This window comes from Marmota marmota, unplaced genomic scaffold (assembly GCF_001458135.2).
Source record: "Marmota marmota marmota unplaced genomic scaffold, marMar, whole genome shotgun sequence".
Classification (NCBI taxonomy): Eukaryota; Metazoa; Chordata; class Mammalia; order Rodentia; family Sciuridae; genus Marmota; species Marmota marmota.
Genome location: NW_025999864.1, coordinates 4288846 through 4308388, shown reverse-complemented (window position 1 = coordinate 4308388; position 19543 = coordinate 4288846). Strand labels below are relative to the sequence as shown.

The window sequence follows — 19543 nt, the reverse complement described above, 5'->3', positions numbered from 1 at the left end:
GTGCACTGGGAAAAGGGGAACCTAATGACAATGGAATTCAGATGTGTTTGGAGAGAACAAGATGAACTCTGTGTTGGTAATTCTGAGTTCCATATGCTTTATAGTTGTGTGTAAGGATATGACCCATATACTCTTAACGACCCATATACTCTTATTGTAAGAGGAGAGTCATTCTTAACTGAGCAGCTTCTAGTATCATCTAGTCCAGAGGATCTCAAAGAAACATTATCTATTTGACAGAAAGAACACTTCTTATATTTTTAATAAGTATATCTTCAAATCAACAACTAAAAAAAATTGTGTATAAGATGAACATATGTACAAGATGAACATATAATAAAATTCACTGTAGGACATGTGCAAGACTGGTGGAACATTGGGATAGCAGATCCATACAGGGACTATCCCAGGCAAATAAAAAACCTGGTCATCCTCTTTATGGAGAGAAGTGTCCAAGGCTTTCTATGAGGCAAGAGAAGGAGGGTTGATTTGTTAGATTCCTTCCTCAGGAGAAAAACGTCTTAAATCCAAAGAGGCTTCCTGTACCCTTTTCAAGGGGGAAATCATGATAAGTCAAGAACATTGAACATTGAATATTGTACAAGAGTCTGAAAACCCTTTAATAAAATGTGGTCTTTGTACTAATCTTTAGGGTTAGCAAGAAATGGGGGCTCTTGGAAATTGGAAATCATACCTTATAATGCTATGATATGGTGGGGGAATGAGAGAGAAGAGAGGAGAGGAGAGAAGAAGAGGGGGTGCGATGGAACACATCTGGAATTAAAAACACAACACTGGGGGTAATAGAGGAAATACTGTAAAATAGCTGACATGGTGCCCCAAGAACCTGATACACAAGACCACGATATCTAAGTGAGTTTGGGTGACAAGGCAGTACTATGAGAGGGTTTGAGAGCCAGGCCACCTGGTTCTCTAAGAGCAAGACCGGGGGCTCCTAGTGACACTCTGTTCCTTGAGTTGTCTGGGGCGGGGGTCCAGGAACTGCAGCCTGGAATCTGTTTGCTAGGATCACTTTGGAGGACCCTACTTAGGGCAAATGCAGGGCACAGTTAAACCGCAGCCTACACCTTGAGCAGAACAGCTTGCCCAGCCGCCGACTCCGCCCCTCGGCCCGCCCCCTTTCAGGCCCCGCCCCATTCTCCGACAGCTCCTTAAGTTTGCCAGCCGCCGGACCCTTCCCACTAGGTCCTCACTCAGCAATCGGGTCTCTGCCGACTTCCGGCGGCGGGAGCCGCCGGGTGCACTTACTGCGCATGCGCGAGGCCCTGGCGACCCCCGGTGCTCAGTTCCCCTGTGGCGGGGACTTGGTACGGCCCAGCGGTTGGCGTACTTTGAGGCTCCAGTCAGGGGCGGGCTTTTCAAATTACCCATTTGAAGGAGAGGCGACAGCCGGGACTGGTTGCGCTGGAGATGGAGAAGCAGACCCCGAAGGGGCCTGAGCTCAGCCTGGCGGGGCTTCCCGCCCAGCAGGTGAGTCAGGAGGGAGCCTGCAGCCCGGCGAGAGGGACTCCGCTGCAGCTTTACGCCTCGCAGTGTCTGGTGGTCGGGAAAGCCCCAGCCTCAAGCCCTGAAGACCGCAGTCGCCAGACACAAAGGGAAGGACTAGGAGATGCATTGTTGGGGCTATGAAGGACTTGGCCATCTGCACCCTCTGATTTTTCAGGGAGAAACTGAGGCCCGAAATGGGACGCGATGCCAGAGCCCCGCAGCGCGTTTCTCTGCACTCCTGTGCATTGCCCTCCACAGGGTTTGGGCTCTTGTTTTTACAAGTGTAGGTGGTGCTGGGGGCAGTGGGTGCCCCGGGATTTGCAGGAACGCCCTGGAGGACTGTTGACTTGGTGTCGGATTTAATGGAAAGCATAGTTCTTCAAGCGATGTCTATGCACAACATAAACTGTTGGTGGGAGGCGGGATGGAGAAGCAAATTGCAACCTCTCAGCTTTAGAAAATTGAAAGTTTGATAGTGAATTCTTTCCATATAATTAGAAAAGAAAAAGGGAGGACACTTTGAATTGGATATAAGCTTGACGCTTGCTTTTTTCCCCACATTTTTATTGGTGCATTCTAGTTGTACGTATTGATGGATTTTGTTGATACATATTCGAATATGCACAAAATAAACAATATCATTCCCTAGTAGTTGGTGTTTGTTTTTTAGATATGATGTAAAATATATGTTAGAAACCTTTTAACTTAACATAGACCAGCCTTATTTCTTGGCAACATTACTTAAATATTATACTATCCACTCTTAACCATAATTATAAGATCTTAAAAGAAAACAATGACGTCTTTCAGTTGGATTTTCACTTCCTTTTTAGTCTCTGCCTTTTACCTACTCATGAAGTGCAGTTGTTTAAACCATATGAAATTGCCTGTTTTGTGGGTATAATATTTGCAATTTCATATGGTGCACCTTATATCTTTGTTTATAAGCCTGGAGTTTCCTTAATAGGTAATATGATTTTGAGAAGTCTTAAATAATACTGTGAAAAATAAAATAAAGCAAGATGTTAGGAGTTACAGTTTGGTAGTCCAGGACCTTTATTAGTAATTTGTGCTGTTTATGTCAACATTTAAAAATAAATATTTTGATTAAAATACTTAAAAAAAATCTTGTTAGGTACTTTGGCTGCCCCAATTTTTAGCATAATCTTGATTTCTAGTGAATTGACAATCTGTTGAGGTTCCTGTACTATCATATAGGTGTAGCTGTCCAGCTATATTTATTAGCTGTGATTGCAATAATATTTAGGAAGGATAGGAAAAAGAACAGCAGATAAAATCACAAAAGAAGTTTAATTGCATGGAATGAAAATGTTTAAATATTAAATATGCATAAGTGCTGGGTTATATACATGTGTTTAGCGATGTCTAAAGTCAAAATAATTTTCATGTGGAATTGCTTCTGTTGTTTGAACCTTGGAAGAAATCACAAAATAGTAATAGATTTCAAACAAGAAATATTTTATTTGGTGTATTTTTTTCCGTATAAATGAAATTGTCATCTAATAGGGGTAAGACTAAAGACTTTGATTTGGTCACATGGTAGGCAAAGACCTATTAAACCTTGGAGTCATCTCTGATTCCTCACAGCAGAGAACATTAGTTTCAGATTCAGAGTCAGGTCAAATCCAACTCTGCTTGTCCAGTTTTTATTAAGTTACCTGTCTTTTCTAAGTTTAGTTTCCAAAGTTGTAGAATGCTGTACAATTTTGATTAAATTGTCTTCTTTAATTCCAGTTTCCATAGTTGTATTGGCTATAATGCCTTTCTTAGAAAGTTGTTGGAACTTGAGAACCTCTCTAAAGTACTGAGTACAGCACCAGCACTCATGACATGCTTCAGAGATGACTATTATTATTATTATTATTATTATCATCATCATCATCATCATCCTTTGTCCCACTCATCTGAGCAATTGGGGCAGTCAACTATTTTTTATTTTAAAATGTCCAAGCTCTTGAAAAAGACTTGAATGAAAATTAAATTTGAGAAATAATACTACCTAATTGCTGAAAATTCAATGGATACAAAAATATGAGTTTAAGAATTCTCTGTCCAATTCCATTTTCATGGTAGTGCTAACTCCAGACCTTTTTATGTTCATGAACAATTCTTAAAATACACAAAATTTCTTTTGGAAAACTGCGATCCTATCATATATATAGTCTTCTATAATTTTTCTTTATCTTTACCTTGGTCTCTTAGTTAAACTTGACTTTTCTTATCATTCATTAGTGAATGATAATTTCTATCGGAATTACTACTGGATAATGTCTATGTTGTCTTCCCAGCAGCAACTTCAATTTTTTTTTAAAAATTAGTTCTTAATAACTACAACAAGGCCATTTTTTTGTACTTTCTTTGTGTTCTTCTAGCTTGTAAAACCAAGTCAATTTCTCATATATTCTGTATTTCTACTTTTTAAATTTTATTTATTTGTTGATTATTTATTTATTTATTTGCAGTGCTAGGGATCAAACTCTGGACCTGGCACAAGCTAGGCAAGTACTCTGTCACTGAGATATACCTCTAGCCTTAGATTTATGAAGTGTCCTCCTATTTGATTCTCAGCCTTGCCCTGTTCATTTATTTTTATCAGCCTAACTTTAAGTACTTACAAGATCAGGACATTAATGTAGGTTTCTATTTGACTTGATTATAAGCAAGCTCTTATTCAGAAAATTGAACTAGAAATAAGAAGAGGGTAGCTCCATCCCATTCTTTGCTATTCTTCAGATTTGTATTCAAACACTGCAAAGAGGGATAGGTACAAGGAAACATGCTTTTGTCATTGGTCTTAATCAGCCTTGACTCTGTCTGGCCATTTCCTTGTGGCTGAGGCAACAACAGATGATTTTAGCCCCCTATTCTTCTTTGAGATCAGTAACCGTCACCATTGAATGCTCAGTGGTTGCCCGCATTTCCTCCCTAGGATCACTTTGTTGCATTTATTAACTAAAAACAACTTCTTTGACTCCATCAACCCTTACACTACAGCTAGTATTGCTTGCCCAGAGAGGTCTACTTCTGCAAGGAAAGAATAGGTGTATACTATAGGAAGTTGCGTGGAAAACACATTTCTGGCTAAAATGATAACCTTTTAGAATTATTCAGAATACATTAAAAAATCCATGCATACACTTCCCAATCCATTCTGCTTATGTTAGCTACCCCAGATCCACTTACATTAGCCTGACTAGACCTCCCTCAGCAAGAGAGAAGGGTCATAGTTTATGTATGTGAATTGGTGTGGGTAAAGGCTAGATATTTTCAGCTTTGTAGGCCATAGTCTATGTTGAAATAACATAACTCTGCCATTGTATCTTGAAAGTAGCCATAGACAATATGAGTAAGTATGACTGCTCTCCAGTGAAACTTCATTTACAAAACAAGCGACAAACAGGCAATGGTTTACTAACCCCTGTTAGTAACTTTTTCAGGTTAGAATTCTAATAGTAACATCTGCTGAATATACCTCATTTTCTTATGAGTATTAGCTTAATCCTACACATAAGTCTTTTTTTTAAAACCTCAACTTATATTTCTCTTCTTCACTATTTCCCAAACCTCTATAATTTTATGGTGTCTTTTTCAATAAGTGACAGGGAGAAGGCAATCTTCATTCATAGGATAGAAACTCTAGAAGCCCAGATTGATTCCTTAATGTGGCTGTGGCCACCTGCTGGTTCTGTAACACTGTTGCAACTTTCCAGGTTGCTGTAGAAATTTCCAGTAGTCCAGTAGTTCCTTCTCTATCTAAGACATATAATCACTAGAGGAACTTTTTAAAAAATGCTCAGGTCCCGCCTCCAGAGATCTCATTGGTTTAGGTTAGATAGCAGTTTTAGTTTTTTTTTTTTTTTTTTTTTTTTTTAGTAAAGCCCTTCCTCTTTGCCTCAGATGATTCTAAGAAGCAGCCAGCTTTGAGAGTCATGTGCTAGTTCAACTGGATGCCTCATTGTTGCATTTAAAAAGCAAAGTTGAATTTAGTGGCACCAGATGGTATTTATATTTGGGTTGTGGGGTAAAGCTCTTCCTCCCAGCATCAAGTTGCTCCCTGTGTTCACTCTCCAATACCAACCAGTCTGCCACTGTTAAGAGACATATGGGTCACATAGATAATTCTTATAATTAATTGCTAATTACATTAAGGAAGAATTTACTTTGGGGCTGACAAGTCATAAAAAGATAAAATGGAGTTGTTGAAATTCAGTCATGTGTAAAAAAGGAAAACCAGCAAATGACTACATTTATATGGTACACCAGTTTTGAGTTACAGCACACCAAGAGAAGGTTTTTATGTGCTGATTACATGATGTAATTACAGAAGGTAATTAGATCTGTTTTCTGTATGTGAAAAGCACAGTTGATTAATTTGGATAGTCAATTTAAATCATCTACTGCAGTTTCTCTTTTGGGGGTAATCTTTATAGACTAATCTCTCTCTTTCTGAAATAACTATCTTTCTAATATCTGAAACTTTTATTGTTATTAGATTCCTTTCATATTTTAAATTTATATTTTGATGTAGTTAGAAAGCAAGTAATAGTGCTCATTTTTACACAAAAATAGACTTAAAAGAAGCATTATTGCATGTTTGTGGTAAAGAGTACCTTTATGATTTATAGATTTTCTTTTTACAAAATCATTGAATAAAATCAGAAAGTGAAGCTTGTATATAGATTAAATCATTATAAGATTATTAAATGAACTAAAAAAAGACTTTCAGAACTAAAATACTTAGTAGTTTCTTGATGACTCAGTATGTCCAGAAGTGTATTCTAAGTGTCCGTTTGAGGTAGCTAGACCTGTGACATTTTCTAAGCAGAACCCTGCATTCAAACAAGATTACATTCTGAGGTTCTGGATGGACATTAATTTGGGGGGACACTATTAAACCTAGTACAGTTACAGTAAGAATGTGTACTGTCTTATTATTGTTTTTCTTCTGTTTGTCCAGTAGATTGTAAAAACTTTCTAACAATGAAAGAAATTAAGGTTTTGCAAAAAAAAAAAAAAAATTTAAAAGCTCTATTTTAATACTATTATATATTTAAAACTTTGTTTCTTTCTCAATATGGTATAAAATGAATGATCCCTAGTACATTTTCTATTATGGATTTAAAAAATGTAATTCTGGATTTTTGCTACCTTTTAAAAATGCTTTTTTCTTTATTTTAGGACTGCAGCATTCAAGAAAAAATAGACTTAGAAATTCGAATGCGAGAAGGCATATGGAAGCTCCTTTCTCTGAGCACTCAGAAAGACCAGGTTTTACAGGCAGTTAAGAATCTCATGGTGTGCAACACTCGAATAATGGCTTACACATCGGAGCTACAGAAATTAGAAGAGCAGATTGCAAATAAAACTGGAAGATGGTTAGTAGCACAGTTTACCTATGACTTTTAATGTACTTGAATATTTGAATTGAAAATACAATATAATTTAAATATAAGTACAAATCACCATACCTTTTTAAGCATTTTAACAATAGGACTCTGGGTGAACTATTAAGCAGCAGTTTTCATTGGGCAATTTGTTGTGCTCAACATGTAACAATACAAGGAAAGTGACTAAGAAACAAGGAGTAAGGGGATATTTAAGAGGAAAGAACTAATGTGAACTGATGAGTACACATAGAAACGTAGACTTTAAAAAAATGAATTGCTTAGAGACCTGTTAGTAAAAAGGTACTGGTTAAGAATAACAGAAACTTAGATAAGGAAATTGAGATGAGTGGGCAGCAAAATTATAAACATAAAAAAAACTTATGAATGGAAAGAAATGTAAAAATCTTCTAGCATATCCCTTCAGATGATGAACATAAGTTCTAGAGAGGCAAGGAATTTACTTAAGGGCATGTAACTAGCTAGTGACAAGCTAATGAGAGTTAGGATTTGCTAAGTAACTTCTGAACCTTTGTGCTATCGCTCTTTGCTGCCTTTTAGATTAGATCTACAATTTGTATATGAAATTATATTCTATCCTATTTGCAATGCCAGTTCTAACTTTGACCTAACAATCTACTCAATTTAGTGACTAGATGTTAGTGTCTTTTTCAATAGGAATAGTCCTACATCTCTCTTTGTTGATTAGCCTTATAGCTCTGGTACAAGTGAAAAGTTTCTTTGTAGACATTAGTAGCCATTGTGCTGGTCACTACTTGGAAAGTAAGGTAAAAACAGGTAGGAGAAGCTGGGTATAGTATCATGGCACATGCCTATAATCCCAGCTACATGGGAGACTGAAACAGGAGGATCACAAGTTTAAGGCCAGCCTAAGTAATTTAGTAAGACCCTGTCTAAAATAAAAAATAAAAAGGGCTGAGGATGTAGCTCATCAGTAGAGTGCCCTAGGTTCAACCTCAGTACTGTAAATAAATAAATAAATAGAACAGTTTAGAGAAGATTTTTGTAAAAATAAAATATTAACAAGATCATGATTTAATAGAGACCTGGGTACAAAGTAGCCAAACTTACTAGTTGTATTGCTTTTGGATAGCTATTTTCATCTCTGTGTCTCAGTTCTTTCATTACGGTAGGCATGATAATATTTACCTTTTAAAGATTGAGATAAAAAAATACATATGTAAATAAATATGAATAAACCTAATGTAACATCTTTTGCATATATAATACTCAACAAATGTCAAATAGTTTGTTTTGTGTCCATGCATTATTAATAAATTGTTCCAGTATCATAATATAGGAAAATATTTTTCAGATAGACATACATTGATTTAACTCAGTACTTTTCAAACAGGTCATGAGTCACTAAGTATAGATTCTGTGTCCAAAGATAGATAGTCTTTTAATAAATAATGACACATCTCCTTAGAACATGAACTTTGAAGATGAAGCATAAAACTTTAGAATGTGGTAGAGTTTTTAGTTGTGTTCTCAGCTTTCATAGGGGTTTTGTTGGGAGGCAGTTTCAGTGGAAAATTTTGAGAAGTACTGCTTAAAAAAGTGTAGGACTAATCTGGGTGTGGTGGCTCAGGAGACTGAGGCAGGAGGATCAAGAGTTCAAAGCTAGCCTCAGCAAAAGTTAGGCACTAAGCAACTCAGTAAGACTCTGTCTCTAAATAAAATTTTAGAGCTGGGGATGTGGCTCTGGTCTAGTGCCCCTGAGTTCAAACCTTGGTACCCACCCCACAAAAAGTAAGTGTAGGATTAAGCATTTCATATTTTATCATTTTTCGTGGTGTCATGGTGTCTACAATATTCTTCTGTGAGCCATAACTACCTCCATATTTAGTGCTTTATTTATAATAAATTATGAATTGGGAATTTTCTTAATTTGGCAGCTTAAATTTTCAGAAGTTGCTGATTTATAAAAACATTAAATAAGCTTAATCTCTATTAAATTTATATAGTAAAGATGAGGAAAAATTTTGGAACACCTATTTAAAAGTGTATGAATTTTAATTTTTTTCTGATCTTTGATAGATAAAAATATCTTTGTTTCTATACACACATACTTGTTCATCTTTCATATAAACCATTGTTACCTTCGCTTATTGAAGTATTTGTAGAATTTAATGAAACCTTGAATATTCTGAATGGATTTTTTTTTTCTCACAACTTTATTTTGCATATACTCTTAGAACCTGAGTTCACTGATCAAATAAAACTAGAAATTATAGTACTTGATTTCTTTCTTATCTTTTTAAATTGAGGCATTATAATGATATATAAAGTTGGAGTGCTTTGTGGTGTATTCCTGCATGCACCCAATATAATTTGGTCAGCTTTATTCCACAGTTTTTCCTCTTTTGCTCCCTCCTCTCTCTCCCTCTGTCCCCCCATTTCTACTCTCTCCTTTCTATTTTCACAAAATTGCCATTTTTTTAAAATTTCTTTTTTCTCTCTAGCTTCTGCATATGAGAGAAATACCTGACCCTTGACTTTCTGATTCTGGCTTATTTCACTTAGTATGATGTTCTCCAGTACTATACAGTTACTAGCAAATGACATAAGTTCATTTTTTGTTTTGGCTAAGTGAAACTTCATTATCTCTATGAACCACATTTTATTTTTTTAAAAATTAGTTCTAATCAATTACAGATGACAATAGAAAGCTCTTCAATTCATAGTACACAAATGGAGCAGAATTTTTCACTTCTCTTGTTGTTCACGAGTTAGAGTCACAACATTCGTGCAATCATACATGTACCTAGGGTAATGATGTCCTTCTCTTTCCTATCCCCTTGCTCCCTCCCACCTCTCATTTGTCCCATCCAAAGTTCCTCAGTCTCCTGAGCCACTGGGATTACAGGTGTGCACCACCACGCCCAACTTAGTTTTACACTTTCTTAAGCAGTACTTCTCAAACTTTTCCACTGAAATTGCCTCCCCACAAAATCCCCTATAAAAGCTGAGAACAAAACTCAAAACTCTACCACATTCTAAATTTTAATGCTTCATCTTAAAAGTTCATGTCTAAGGAGATGTGCCATTATTTATTAAAAGACTGCCTATCTCTGAATGAGTAATCTATATTCATCCCATGCTGGATGGATTATGGATTAGCATATACTTATGGATTATGGATTAGCATCTACTTATCAGAGAAAACATTTGGTCCCTGGTTTTTTGGGACCCAAAAACGCTTATTTTGGTTACCTTGATATTCTCCAACTTCATCCATTTACCTGCAAATGTTATGAATTTATTCTCTTTTAATGCTGGGTAATACTCCATTGTGTATATGTACCACAGGTTCTTTATCCATTCATCTATTGAAGGACATCTAGGTTGGTTCCACAGTTTAGCTATTGTAAACTTTGCTGCTATAAACATCTATGTGGCTGCGTCACTATAGTATGCTGTTTTTATGTCCTTTGGGTATAGACCAAGGAGTGGGATAGCTGGGTCAAATGGTGGTTATATTCCAAGTTTTCTAAGGAATCTCCATACTGCTTTCCAGATTGGTTACACCAATTTGCACTCCCACCAGCAATGTATGAATGTGCCTTTTCCTCAACATCCTCACCAAAACTTATTGTTGCTTGTATTTTTGATAACTGCCATTCTGATTGGAGTGAGATGAAATCTTAAAGTATTTTTGAATTGCATTTCTGTATATATATAATATATATATATAAATATATATATATTATATATATGTAAAACTAGAGATGTTGCATATTTTTTCATATATTTGTTGATTGATTGTATATCTTTTTCTGAGACGTGTCTGTTCAGTTCGTTAGCCCATTTATTGTTTGTTTGTTTGTTTGTTTGTTTTGATGTCAAGTTTTTTGAGTACTTATATATCCTGGAGATTAGTGCTCTATGTGATGTGTGTATGGCAAAATTTGCTCCCAAAATGTAGGCTCTTTCTTCACCTTATTGATTGTTTCTTTTGTTGAGAAGAAACTTTTTAGTTTGAATCCATCCCATTTATTGATTCTTGATTTTATTTTTTGTGCTTTCCAAGTTTTGTTAAAGAAGTCAGATTCTAAGCCAACATGTTGAAGATTTGGGCCTCCTTTTTCTTCTATTAGGTGTAGGGTCTCTGGTCTAATTCCTAAGTCCTTGATCAACTTTGAATTGAGTTTTGTGCATGGTGAGAGAGAGAGGTTTAGTTTCATTTTGCTGCACATGGATTTCCAGTTTTCCCAGCACCATTTGTTGAAGAGGCTATTTTTTTCTCCAGTGTATGTTTTTGGCATCTTTGTCTAGTATAAATAACTGTTTTTATGTTGGTTTGTCTCTGTGTCTTCTTTTCTGTACCATTGGTCTACATGTCTGTTTTGGTACCAATACCAAATACCATGCTGTTTTTGTTACTATAGCTTTGTAGTATAGTTTAAGGTCTGGTATTGTGATGTGTCCTGATTTACTCTTCTTGCTAAGGATTTCTTTGGCTATTCTGGGTCTCTTATTTTCCCAAATGAATTTCATGATTGGTTTTTCTGTTTCTATAAGGAATGACCTTGGGATTTTAATTGGAATTACATTGAATCTGTATAGCACTTTGGGTAGTGTGGCCATTTTGACAATATTAATTCTGCCTATCCAAGAGCACTGGAGATCTTTCCATCTTCTAAGGTCTTCTTCAATTTCTTTAGTGTTCTGTAGTTTTCATTGGAGAAGTCTTTCACCTCTTTTGTTAAATTGATTCCCAAGTTTTTTTTTTTTTTTTAGGCTATTGTGAATGGGGTAGTTTTCCTAATTTCTCTTTCAGAGGAGTCATCACTGATGTATAGAAATACATTTGATTTATGGGCATTGATTTTATATCCTGCTACTTTGCTGAATTAATTTATTAATTCTAGAGTTTTCTGGTGGAGTTTTATTAGATCCTCTATGTATAGAATCATGTCATCAGCAAATAATGATAGTTTGAGTTCTTCTTTTCCTATTCATATTCTTTCAGTTTCTTTTGTCTCTCTAATTGCCCTGGCTAGACTTTCAAGGACTATGTGGAATAGAAGTGGTGAAAGAGGGCATCTCTGTCTTGTTCTAGTTTTTAGAGGGAATACTTTTAATTTTTCTCCATTTAGAATGATGTTGGCCTTGGGTTTAACATAGATTTTACAATGTTGAGGTATGTTCCTTCTAAGTTTTTCTAGTGTTTTGAATATGAAAGGGTGCTGTATTTTGTCAAATCATATGATTCTTATCTTTAAGTCTATTGACGTGATGTCTTACATTTATTGATTTCCATATGTTGAACCAACCTTGTATCCCTGGAATGAACCCCACTTAATCATGGTGCACTATTTTTTTAAACATATTTTTGCATGCAATTTGCCAAATTTAAAAAAAAAAATTATTTATTTATTTTTAGATGTAGTTGGACACAACACCTTTATTTCTTATTTATTTATATGTGGTGCTGAGGATCGGACCCAGGGCCTGGCACATGCTAAGCAAGCGCTCTACCACCGAGCCCCAGCCCCAGCCCCAGCGATTTGCCAGAATTTTATTGAGAATTTTGCATCTATGTTCATTGGGGATAGTGGTCTGAAATGTTCTTTCCTTGATGTGTCTCTGTCTGGTTTTGGTATCAGGATGATACTAGCTTCATAGAATGAGTATGGAAGAGTTCCCTTCTTTTCTATTTCATGGAATAATTTGAGGATATTAATTCTTCTTTGTAGATCTTGTAGAACTCAGTTGGAATCCATCTGTTCCTGGGCTTTTCTTGGTTGGTAGGCTTTTGATGGTTGAAATTGATCTGTTTAAATTATGTATGTCCTCCTGGTTCATTTTGGGTAGATCATATGCCTTTAGAAATTTGTCAGTGTCTTTGAGGTTTTCTATTTTATTGGAGTATACATTTTCAAAATAGCTTCTAATTCTAATTAGTGTCTGTCATGATATTTCCTTTTTCATCACGAATTTTAGTAATTATTGTTTTCTCTCTCCTCCTTTTCATTAGGGTGGCTAAGGGTTTGTCAATTTTATTTAATTTTTCAAGTAACCAGCGTTTCATTTTGTCAATTTTTGAATTGTTTCTTTTGTTTCAATTTCATTGATTTTAGCCTTGATTTTAATTATTGCCTGTTTTCCACTACTTTTGGTGTTGGTTTTTTCTTTTCTAGGGCTTTGAGAGGTAGTGTCAGGTCATTTATTTGTTGACTTTTTCTTCTTTTAATGAATGAGCTTAATGCAATGAACTTTCCTCTTAGCACTGCCTTCATAGTGTCCCAGAGATTTTGATATATGTATTGGAGTTCTCATTTACCCTAGGATTTTTTTTTATCTCATCCCTGATATCTTCCATTATCTGTGTGTCATTTTGTGGGGTATTATTTAGTTTGTAGGTGGTGGAGTAGCTTCTATTCTTTACTTTTTCATTTATTTCTAATTTCATTCCATTATGGTTAGATAGAATGCAGAGTAGTATCTCTATATTTTATATTTGCTAAGACTTGCCTTGTGGCATAACATATGGCCTATTTTGGAGAAAGATGTATGTTCTGCTGAGAAAAAAGTTTATTCTCTCATTGATGGGTAGAATATTCTATGTCTATTAAGTTTAAATTATTGTTTTATTGAGTTGTATGGTTTCTTTGTTTAGTTTTTATTTGGCAGATCTATCCAGTGGTGAGAGAGGTATGTTAAAAGTTACCCAGTATTACTGTGTTGTGGACTATTTGATTCTTGTAGTAGAGAAGGGTTTGTTTGATATACATAGATGCCCCATTGGGGCATATTTGCGATTGTTATGTCCTGTTGATGTATGATTCCCTTGTGTAGTATGAAATATCCTACTTTATTCCTTTTCACTAACTTTGGTTTGAAGTCCACTTAATCTGATATGAGGATGGAAACTGCTCCTTGTTTACGTGGTCCATGTGAGTGATAGTTTTTTCCCATCCTTTCACCTTCAGTCTGTGGATGGCTTTTCCAATAAGATGATTCCCTTGAAGGCAGCATATTGACGGGTCTTTTTTTTTCTTTCCCCTTTAATCCAGTCTGCCAGTCTATGTCTTTTAATTGATGAGTTTAGGCCATTTATATTCAGAGTTATTATTGAAATATATTTTGTATTCCTGGTCATTTTGGTTTATTTTTGGTTTTTAACCTGACTTCGTTTTACCTTTGATTGGCCTTTCGTTTAGTGTAGTTCCTCCCTTTGCTGATTTTCATTGTTGTTTTTCATTTCCTCCTCATGGAATATTCTGCCAAGAATGTTCTGTAGTGTAGGGTTTCTTGCGGTAAATTCTTTTTTTTTTTTAATTTTTTATTGTTGGTTGTTCAAAACATTACAAATTTCTTGATATATCATATTTCACACTTTGATTCAAGTGGGTTATGAACTCCCATTTTTACCCCATATACAGATTGCAGAATCACATCAGTTACAGATCCATTGATTTACATATTGCCATACTAGTGTCTGTTGTGTTCTGCTGCCTTTCCTATCCTCTACTATCCCCCCTCCCCTCCCCTCCCCTCCCCTCTTCTCTCTCTAACCCCTCTACTGACATTCATTTCTCCCCCTTGTATTATTTTTCCCTTTCCCCTCACTTCCTCTTGTATGTACTTTTGTATAACCCTGAGGGTCTCCTTCCATTTCCATGCAATTTCCCTTCTCTCTCCCTTTCCCTCCCACCTCTCATCCCTGTTTAATGTTAATCTTCTTCTCCTGCTCTTCGGCGGTAAATTCTTTTTATTTTTGTTTATCATGGAAGGTTTTTATTTCATTATCAAATCTGAAGCTTAATTTTGCTGGATATATAATTCTTGGTTGGCATCCATTTTATTTCAGAACGTGGTATATGTTGTTCCAGGATCTCCTGGCTTTGAGGGTCTGGGTTGAAAAATCTACTGAGATGCAAATTGATCTCCCACTACATGTAATCAGATTACTCTCTCTTTCAGCCTTTAAAATTCTATCCTTATTCTGTATGCTAGGCATATTCATTATAGCATGCCTTGGTGTAGATCTGTTGTAATTTTGAACATTTGGTGTCCTATAAGCCTCTTGTATTGATTTTCCAATTCATTCTTCATGTTTGGGAAATTTATATTATTTCACTGAAGAGTTTGTGTATTCCTTTGGTTTGAATCTCTGTGCCTTCCTCTATCCTGATAAATCTTAGATTTTTGTCTTTTGATGTTATTCCATAATTCTTGGATATTCTGTTCATGGTTTCTTACCTTCTTCACTGTGTGGTCAACTTTGTTTTCAAGATTGTATATTTTGTCTTCATTGTTTGAAATTTTGACTTCCAAGTGATCTAGTCTGTTGCTCATGCTTTCTGTTGAGTTTTTTATTTGGTTTATTTTCTCCTTTATTTCAAGGATTTCTGTTTGGGTGTTGTTGTTGTTTTTTCTAAGATTCTCTTTCTTGAAGTAATCTTTTGCTACTGTATGTTTTCTCATCTCTTTGTTGGTGTGGTCAATTCTTGCCTGTATTTGCTCTCTTATCTCATTGTTGGAGTTATCAATCTTTGCCTATATTTGCTCTTTTAGGTCACTCTTTAATTTGCAGATCATTTTAATTATATATATTCTGTACTCCTTCTCTCACATTTCATCTACTGCCCTGTCAATGGACTTTATTATTGTAGTAACTTGATTTTGGGGGGTACTTTCCCCTCTTGTTTCTTCATGTTGGCTATGAGTCTTCCTCTCTTGCAGTGCAGATCTGAGGTATTGCAGTTTCTACCTTATAATCTTGTAGTATCCTTGCAGGTTACAGTACCTCACCTTGAAGGGGGAGATGAATGTTTGCAGCACCAAAGCAACCAATATGCAGCCATAAATCAATTGACTTCTATTTAGACATTTACAGTTTTTTCTCTTTAAACAGAAATGATGAGTTTGGTTATCTTCTACCACATAGCCAGTAGGTTTGCATAATGGTTACAGTTACTAATAGTGGACAGAGAGAGAATGGGGAGGTAGGATTAGGATGTGATGTTAATGAGGTAAGATGTGAGAATATAGAGGTATTAGATTATATGACAAGTGAAAGGGGAATCTAAAGAAGTTGGGTGATATCAGGAGGAAAAAGAGAGAGAGCCAATGCCATGCAAGGCTCCCTGATACCTCTACAACAGGATGGTGTCTGTTAGCACACCTAGTAGGGATACCTCTGTTGCAACTGGGCCCACAGGGAACTTGGTGATGGTCTTCCAGGTCCTAGTTGTTGTCCCTGGATAGAAGCAGCCATATTCCTAGTTGGTGGCGGCAGTAGTGTTAAGCCTGTTGGTAGATTTTGGGCTTCCAGGCCCGTTTGTGTCACAAGATGGAAGCTGCCCCAACTAAAGATGGCTGAGGTGGCAGCGGAGGTAACCCAAGATGGTAGTGGAAGTGTCCCAAGATGGAGGCAACCACTTTCAGAGATAGGGCTAGAAGAATGGGCTGTGCAATGGTGTTAGACGGCCTGTTCGGTGATGCTGCACTGTGGTGTGCTATGCTGCAAGGGGCAGCTGCCCCTGGCCCTGTCCGTTGTCCCATGGTGGAGATTACCACGTGGGGAGAGCTATAGCAGTGGCTTCAGTGTCCCATGATGGAGGTGGTTTGGCTGGAGCCTCATGGTGATGGATAGGGAATCCCAGCACAGTGGTCCTCTCTGCGTGGGTGTGGGCATTTGCGGTGGTCCTGTTTCCAGCAAGGCAATCATGCAGTGGTAGTCCCTGCGGTCTCCCTGTGAACCACATTTTCTTTATCCATTTGTCAATTGATGCACCCTTAGACTAGTTCCATAACTTGGCTATTGTAAATTATGCTGCTATACATATCAATATGCGTGTATCACTATAGGATACTGATTTTGTTTTTGTTTTTGTTTTTGTTTTTTTGGACAAATACCAAGTAGTGGGATAGCTGGGTCATATGGTGGTTCCATTCCTATCTCATGAGGAAGCTCCACACTGCTGCTGGAAGTGGTTGTACTAATTTGCTGCCCCACCAACAATGTATGAGTGCATGTTTTTCCTTACATCCTTGCCAGCAATTATTATTTGTATTCTTTATGGCTGCCATTGTAGCTGAGGTGAGATGAAATCTCAGTGTGGTTTTGATTTGCATCTCCTTTTTCACACATTTATTAGCCATTCATATTTCTTCTTTTGAGTAAATGTCATTTTTTAGATCTTTTGCTCATTTATTGAGTGGGCTGTTAGTTTTTTTTTTGTTGTTGTTGTTGTTGTTTGTGTTCTTTACATATTATTAATCCCTTATTGGAAAATGAACCAACTAATTTTTCTCCCATTCTGTAGGCTCTCTCTTCATGCTTTTAATTGTTTTATTTGCTGTGCAGAAGCTTTTTAATTTAATGCTATCCCAACTATTGATTCTTCATTTTATTGCTTAATCATTAGGAGTCTTATTAAAGAAGTCAGTGCCTGCACCAATGTGTTGGAATGTTGATCCTATGTTTTCTTTTATCAATTGCAGTATTTCTGGTCTAATACCTAGGTCTTTGTTCTACTTTGAGTTGAATTTTGTTTAGGTTGAGAGATAGGGAATCTAGTTTCATTCTTCTATGTAGGGGTATCCACTTTTTCCAGCACCATTTGTTAAAAAGGCTATCGTTTCTCCAACATATACTTTTGGCACCTATGTCAAGGATCAGATGACTGTATCTATATGAATTTGCCTCTGTTTTCTAGCCTACTCCGCTGGTCTTCATTTCTATGTTTAATGCCAATACCATACTGCTTTTGTGACTGTAGCTCTATAATATAATTTGAGTTCATGTATTGTGATACCTCCAGGCCAACTCTTGTTGCTCAGGATTGATTTGGCTTACTGTGGGTCTTTTATTCTTCCATATAAAATTTAAGACTCTTTTTTTTCTATTCCTTTAAAGAATATCATTAGTATTTTGATGGGGATTGCATTGATTCTGTAGATCATTTTTGGTAATATGGCCATTTTGACAATATTAATTCTACCTATCAGTAAATGAAAAGACACGCATTTTCTAAGGTTGTCTTCAATTTCTTTCTTCAGTGTTTTATAATTTTCATTGTAGAAGTCTTTTATCTTCTTAGTTAGATTTATTACTAAGTATTTTATTTGTGTGTGTGTGAATGAAGTAGTTTACTTAACAGATTCATTTTCGGGATATTAGAAAGCTATTGATCGTTGTATGTTGATCTTTCTGCTACTTTGCTGAATTTGTTTATCAGATCTAGAAATCTGGTAGATGGTTTTAGGTTCTTTAGGTACAGAATCATGTCATCAACAAGCAAAAGTAGTTTGACCTCTATTTTTCCTATTTGTTTTCCTTTATTTTTCTTCTCATGACTGAGTGTTCTGACCAGAGTGTCAAGAATGTTATTGAACATGAGTGGTGAGGGTAGACATTCTTATATTCTTTCTGATTTTAGAGAAAATAATTTCAGTTTTTCTTCATTTAGTATGACGTTAGTGTTGGATCTGTCATATATAGCCTTTATGATGGTCTTTCTATCCCCAGTTTCTCTAGTGTTTTTATCAGGAATGGGTGCTGAATTCATAAAAGGCTTTTTTTTTTTTGCATCACATGATCATGTGATTTTTGTCCTAAATTCTATTTATGTGATAAATTACATTTATTGATTTATATATATATAACCATGCTTTCATCCCTGGGATGAAACCAATTTGGTCTTTATGTATGATCTCCTTAATATATTAATGAATATAATTTGTTAATATTTTTACTAAGGGTTTTTGCATCTGTGTCCATCAGGGATACTGATCTACAGTTTTCTTTCCTTGATGTGTCCTTATCTGGTTTTGGTGTCAGGATAATACTGGCTTAATAGAATGAATTTGGAAGTTTTCTGCTACTTTCTATTTAATGTAATAATTTGAAGAACATTGGCATTAGTTCTTATTTAAAGGTCTGGTAGAATTCAGCTGAGGTGATCTTAGGCTTTTCTTTGTTTGGAGACTTTATTTAACTACTTCTATCTCATTGCTCGTTATTAGTGTGTTCAGGTTTTCTATATCCACTTGGTTCAATTTGGACAGGTCATATATGCCTAGAAATGTATCCACTTATTTTATATTTTCCAATTTATTGTAATATAAGTTTTCAAAATAGCCCCTAGTGATCCTATGGATTTCTGTGATATCTTTTATGTTATTTTCTTTTTCACCTCTAATTTTATTAATTTGGTGGGGGTTTTTTGTTTGTTTGTTTGTTTGTTTGTTTTGGTTAGTTTGGCTAAGAGATTATCAATCTCATTTAACTTTTCAAAGAACAAACTGTTTTGTTGATTAATTGTAATTTTAATGCTCTATTTCATTGATTTGGGCTCTGGTCTTATTTCTTTCCTCCTACTGGTTTTGGAATTGGTTTGTTGTTTTTCTAGGGCATCAAGATGCATCCTTAGGTTGTCAATTTGGGATCTTTCTGATTTCCTTATGTAGGCACTCCTAGATGTAAACTTTCCTTTTAGGATCACCTTCAGGGCTGGGGATATAACTTAGTTGGTAGAGTGCTTGCCTTGCATTCACAAAGCCCTGGGTTCAATCCTTAGCACCACACCAAAAAATAAAAAGAAAAGAAAGAATCACCTGCAAAGTGTCCCAGAGACTTTAATATGTTGTAT

The 19543-nt window shown here is 35.9% G+C and overlaps 1 protein-coding gene across 1 annotated transcript in view; it reads left to right on the top strand.

The window, feature by feature from the left end:
• The first annotated feature begins 1190 nt into the window (after nucleotides 1–1190).
• Rtkn2 (rhotekin 2) overlaps nucleotides 1191–19543 on the top strand; it is a 68827-nt gene continuing 50474 nt past the window's right edge. Inside the window, exons 1-2 of the mRNA XM_015504698.2 lie at nucleotides 1191–1491; nucleotides 6709–6905. Coding sequence (XP_015360184.1) covers nucleotides 1432–1491; nucleotides 6709–6905 — 257 coding nt within the window. The 5' untranslated portion in view covers nucleotides 1191–1431. The remainder of the gene's footprint in view (nucleotides 1492–6708; nucleotides 6906–19543) is intronic.